Below are 5,563 nucleotides of genomic sequence, written 5' to 3'. Positions count from 1 at the left end.
TTCCCCACCCACACCCCCTCCCCTACCCACTTTGATGCATTTTTCAAATTTTGCCTAGGGGTGGAGTTATCTTTTCACAGGGGGGGTAAGTTACACTTTAACAAGTGGCTTCAGAGAAAAATTATTTTCAGCTCAATAACGTGCAGAAAGAAGTGTTGCTCAGAGTGTGAAGAGGCCGGGATAAGGATTAGTACCTCCAAATCTGAGACTGTGGTCATGAGCTGACCCTCTGGGTCAGAGAAGAGGTCCTGCTCCAAGTGGAGGAGTTTAAGTATCTCTCGATTTACCGGTCTATCTAYGTTCCTACCCTCATCTATGGTCACGAGCTTTGGGTAGTGAGTGAAAGAATGAGATCACGGATACAAGTGACCGAAATGAGTTTCCTCCACAGGGTGTCTGGGCTCTCCCTTAGAGATAGGGTGAGAAGCTCAGTCATCCAGGAGGGACTCAGAGTAGAGCCGCTGCTCCTCCACGTCGAGAGGAGCCAGCTGAGGTGGCTCGGGCAKCTGGTTAGGATGCCTCCTGGACACCTCCCTGGTGAGGTGTTCCGGGCACGTCTCACTGGGAGGAGACCCAGAGGAAGACCCAGGACACGCCGGAGGGACTATGTTTCTTGGGATTCCTCCAGAGGGATTCCTCCAGAGGCGCTGGCCCAAGTGGCTGGGGAGAGGGAAGTCTGATTCCTTTCTGCGTAGGCTGCTGCCCCCACGACCCGATCCCGTATAAGTGGTACATAATGGATGGATGAATGGGATTATCGCAAAAAAGYAAAAAGTTAGTGTCAAGTGTTCATCTGTGGGAAGCAGAATCAGCCCAAAGAGACTCAACCCAATAATCTAAAGCCCAAAGATTTCATATGGAACACCCAGAACCAGACAACCCAAATGTTATTTATTAATGCTCTGATTGGTCAGAGCTGTTATGGCAGCAAAAGAAGGATCTTCTCAATAACAGGTTGTTATTGAGAAGATCCATTAGTGATTATGTAATAATTGAAGAGTGCATATTATTAAGTGTGTTTTCTTATGACCATAAGAACCAACAGTTAAAAGTCATCTACCTTCTTCAAGGTGTGAAACACCTGAAAGCCTCATGAACGAACCTGTATCCACTGCTCTCTGTTGATTTCCACACCATTGGCTCGCAGAGAGGTGATGGCTCTGTCGATGATCTTGTCCACCATCTGAGTGTTGCCATTGGCCTCCTCCAACTTGGCGGCTGTGATCCAGATGTGGCGGTCAGTGGGGATGTTCTCTCGAGCTTTGTTCAAGACACGGCGGGCATTCTCGTACGTTTCAAGACGGGCCAGCGCCAGCCACAGCTGAAGTGAAGCAACATAAGACTCGTGTCACAATTAGCGAATGTTCAGTAAATTTACAGGTGAGAGCTCAGCTTCATGCAGCCACAGAATGTTTGGAGTTTACCTCCACGCTTGTAGGACAGCACTCCACAGCTCTGCTGAGCATGATCCTGGCATCCTCTGGTTCCTCCAGCTCAACGGCGGTTTTCCACAGTCGAACAGACTTCGAAACATTCTCCAAGGCTACATAAGCAACAGGTTAAAAAAAGTTCAATAACACACAGTATTAAGATCACATATACTTTCAGACATGACCAATATTACATATTTATTATTTTCCTTTCTGAAATCACTATCATTAATTTTAAAATCTGTTCAACAAAAAGTTGAAAACTGTTCAATTTCTCAAAAASTGGTGATGTTTATGATCAAAGTCACATAAGAGTGATATCTTTAGGACCACTGAGGATAAGCACACTGCTACTGRTATTAAAGAAAAATAGTATASTAATCRCTCTGAGCACAAATTAGAGACCAGRTTCTACAGCTTCAATTTTAAMTAAAAAGTATTAGAAAACAAACACCACATTGTTCTTAGTCAACAAACTTGAACAGTAAAATACATATATAGGGTCTGCACAGTGSCACTGAGTGTGGACAAAGCTGTTTAGCAATACAATGTGTGTAGTGACTTTATCTGAAAACATAGCTTGAATGCATTTGAGATTATTGCAGCAATAAAAGTAACATAATAACATTTCTAGGTCTTTACCATGAAGTAACTGCTGCTCTTTCAGACACTAAACTGACCCATTTAGATATCATTTGATCATCGGACGACATCTCATGTCTGAAAGTGGTTCCCAGTAATGCATTTGTAGTTAAGTTTTATTGAGTCTGGCGTGAAGGCACAGAAGGAGTGGTCTGTATGTAAYGAAGTAAAGTGGAGCAGAGGCATTTGAACAAGTAGAGGCGGAGTGTGCGCTTCCTCGGACAGAACTCCGATCCATCTCTGTCAGTGGAGTATGCTGCTGGGAAGTCTTGGTGCATGTGAAGCTTGTGTGCACGAGTGTATCAGGGCACTGACACCATGGTTACAYGCAGAGCCGGGCCTTGACACCGCGCCAAAATCACAGCTGCCAAATGTAACTCTGATGAGTGTGTGGGTAATTTTTACGAGACTAGGAGCAGATTGAGACTGGCCTTGAATTTTAGCCCTGGAGAAATAAGTGTCTTCCTTTTGGCAACAGAATCAAACTCATTAACACGTGCAGCGCTGGGAAGGCACACAAACCTTTCCGTTCAAAACAAGACAGCAACAGGCTTCTTCGAAATTAATGTCACACAATCCGACCATAAATGCAGACAACAGAGACAGACTTTCACATCTAATGYCTTACCTTTTCTAAGGACTCGTTTCTTGGCTCTGATGTCTGTCTCCAGCTCTGCAGCCCTGATGTAGATGCGGACAGACTGGGGGAGGTGGCGAACAGCCTGGGCCACCACGGCTTTAGCTGTGTCACCAGGTTGGAGTCTAGCTGCCTCCAGCCACACATCCTCACTCTGGTTGGAAAAAAGCAACAAAAAAAGCACATTTTTACAGGTAGTTTGGAAATTTTGACACGTGTTATTATAATAAAGTAACATCAAGATATTTTAGATATACTTGGCAACACAATCTGAAATTCCTTTTATGTCACTCTACACACATTCAGATATTCAGTGAAATATTTTAAGTCTATTTATTTGCTTAATTCACAAGTCATGTGTGAATTAGTGCTTAAGCAAATTTCTTCTGTTCATCCTCCTGGTTCAACCTAATTTCCCTCTGGGATCAATAAAGTATTTTTTTTTGTTTACCTTAGGACACATCTCTGTGCCTTTCATGATGAGGTTCCTGGCCACCTGCAGTTTGCCCGTCACTTCTTCTAATCTGGCAGAAGCGATCCACGCAGGCGGGTGATGAGGATTTGTCTCCCTCACTGATTTCAGCAGCAGACGAGCTTTCTTGATGTCACTGGGTGTAAGGGTTGTGCATAAATCAAACACACACAAACACTTAGAAACAAGCAGCACAAATAAGATGKTCTCTTTTAACTACCTAATGTCGCCTCCATAAGTGGGGATCATGGAGTTAAGATCTGTCAGGTAACCCTTGGGATCCACTACAGTCTGTCCACTGACCGAGTCTGAAACCTGAAATGAGACACAAGAAAAAGAGCATTTAAATCCCTGAAAGAAGGATAACTTTAGAAGAGTAAAAAAAGCAAACAAAGGCCAAAAATTTAAAAGTAGATAAAGAATTTGCGTAAGTAACCTGACTGAGCCTCATGTCCATCAGAGTGTTTCTGGCCTGACCAATCTTCCTCATGTCCAGCTCTCCTGTTCCAGGAGTCATCAGACCAGGGGTCATRCTGCCAGGGTATGGTGTGTTCAGGCCTCCCAGCTGGCCAAGACAGAAAGTGATAACAATAAATGAAAGAAGTCTTAAAGGGAATTAAGTTACAACATGTTCAAACAGATTATATAGCCTGAATCATACAACACTTTTCTCACAGATTTAAATAACATTTTTAAATAAAATAAACACAGCAAGTGAAGGGAAAAAATAATAATATTAAAAATAATAACACTCTGTATAACTTTGAAAAAAACTTTTATATGTGGACACAAATCACTTCTTAATCAATGGACTGTGTCTCCAATTGTTTTCAAGTAAACCGATTAAAAAATATATAAGAAATCAACAGGTGGACAAATTAGTTTGTTGTTTTTTGATGCATTTAAAAGGTCAACTACAGCTCATAAAATCCCATCAACATTTCTGTGTCTGCTGCTGCAGGGGCTTCCTTCTATCCAGTGGGATATTCTGACTCCTGCTGGGGCACAAAATAACTACAGCACAAAGTWGAGCTGGGTTGTTTTGGCTGGATGTGTGTGCTTTACATGAATACTGACCCCTTGTAAAGGATCAACACTGGTGTGGTTTTCCCCGGTCTGCAGGTGTTTAGAGAAGAAGCTGTCGGGGACGGGGGTGAGCTTCTCATAACGAGGATTCCTCTGCCGCTTGTTCCTGGCATCTCCAACTTCAGGGATGCTCAGCCACTCCTCCTCAGACACTTCTGCCAATTTCCTCTGCAAAAAAATAAATAAAATAAAATAAATAAAAATTTAAAATATATATAAATAACAAAACAGACCAAAATAAAATCTGAGTTGACTTGATATGGGAGCCTTGTTGAAACGTTTGACGATGTGATGAAAATTACATGCCGAGAAATCAAAATATGCCAAAACTTTGTGTGCAGAGAAAAGTTATTTTGTTTAAATTCCTTCATTCAAGTGGGACAACTTTTCACAGTCAGGCTGTGAAGCAGGCATATAAACAATGTAGATCAAGAGTTTTGTAACATGCAAACTGATAATGTGCAATGTGCGACCGTGGCAGCACACTGCCATTAAAGGTAAAAAAAAATAAAATGGGACATGTTGCTCATTTTACTGTCTTTACGTCTTGTCACTAAGTTTTCTCAACTAAAGCTTCTATGTTTTATCATTTTACATAGTACCAATACAAAAACAGCAACAAACAAAATAATGGTGTAATCTGTTTTAATACTATTTGATTCACATTAATTATACTTAAAAATTAGGGATGTGAAAAATATACCTTTAGGTCAGAAAACTGCTGCTGGATTTTGGGTCGCTCCATTCGATATTTTTCAATTTCTTCTTTTTCTCTCAGCTCCCTATAAATACCAGCAAAAGTCAATATCAAATGGTCATCCAACATTAAATCTTCATGATGTCAGTAAAGAATGCACAGGAAAAATATCAAGCTTTCATATTCAATATTTTGTAAAATAGTTTTATTATGTTTTAATTATAACCTTCTTTCTTTGCGTCTTTCATCCATCCTTTTATCCAGAGCTGCATATATCGCATCTGCTTCTTCATCGTCTTTTTCATAAGGCCCACTGGAGAACAAGCTACCTGCATAACCATTAAACTTTAAAGGAAAAACAATACAATACGATCAGTGACAGGCCTCTRTAAATAAGATCAGGTGTTGTTATTAAAATCAACAGAAACCTCGTCATAGTTGGTGTCGTTCAGATCTTCATCATCATCATCCTGGCTCTTTTTCATTTGGTCCCCGACAGTCCGTTTTCCTGGGGGTGCATGTCGATCATCCACTGGATCATTGGCATCACGAGCAGGACCGATATCAGATCGAGTGGTGAAACCAGTAGCTCTAAAACA

General features: G+C 41.4%; 1 protein-coding gene across 1 annotated transcript in view; it reads right to left on the bottom strand.

Annotated features, from left to right (window-relative positions):
* prpf6 (PRP6 pre-mRNA processing factor 6 homolog (S. cerevisiae)) overlaps positions 1–5,555 on the bottom strand; it is a gene marked incomplete at its 5' end in the record, with an annotated part of 12,884 nt that extends 7,329 nt beyond the window's left edge. The window contains 10 exon segments of the mRNA XM_014017058.1: positions 1,103–1,321; positions 1,425–1,543; positions 2,701–2,863; positions 3,161–3,317; positions 3,402–3,496; positions 3,618–3,746; positions 4,259–4,435; positions 4,971–5,049; positions 5,191–5,309; positions 5,393–5,555. Coding sequence (XP_013872512.1) covers positions 1,103–1,321; positions 1,425–1,543; positions 2,701–2,863; positions 3,161–3,317; positions 3,402–3,496; positions 3,618–3,746; positions 4,259–4,435; positions 4,971–5,049; positions 5,191–5,309; positions 5,393–5,555 — 1,420 coding nt within the window.
* Between the last annotated feature and the right edge of the window lie 8 nt (positions 5,556–5,563).

The sequence above is a fragment of the Austrofundulus limnaeus genome, unplaced genomic scaffold (assembly GCF_001266775.1).
Source record: "Austrofundulus limnaeus strain Quisiro unplaced genomic scaffold, Austrofundulus_limnaeus-1.0 Scaffold3, whole genome shotgun sequence".
In the NCBI taxonomy this organism is placed as follows: Eukaryota; Metazoa; Chordata; class Actinopteri; order Cyprinodontiformes; family Rivulidae; genus Austrofundulus; species Austrofundulus limnaeus.
The sequence above is the reverse complement of the archived record's forward strand: the minus strand, read 5'-3'. Positions and strand labels throughout refer to the sequence as shown.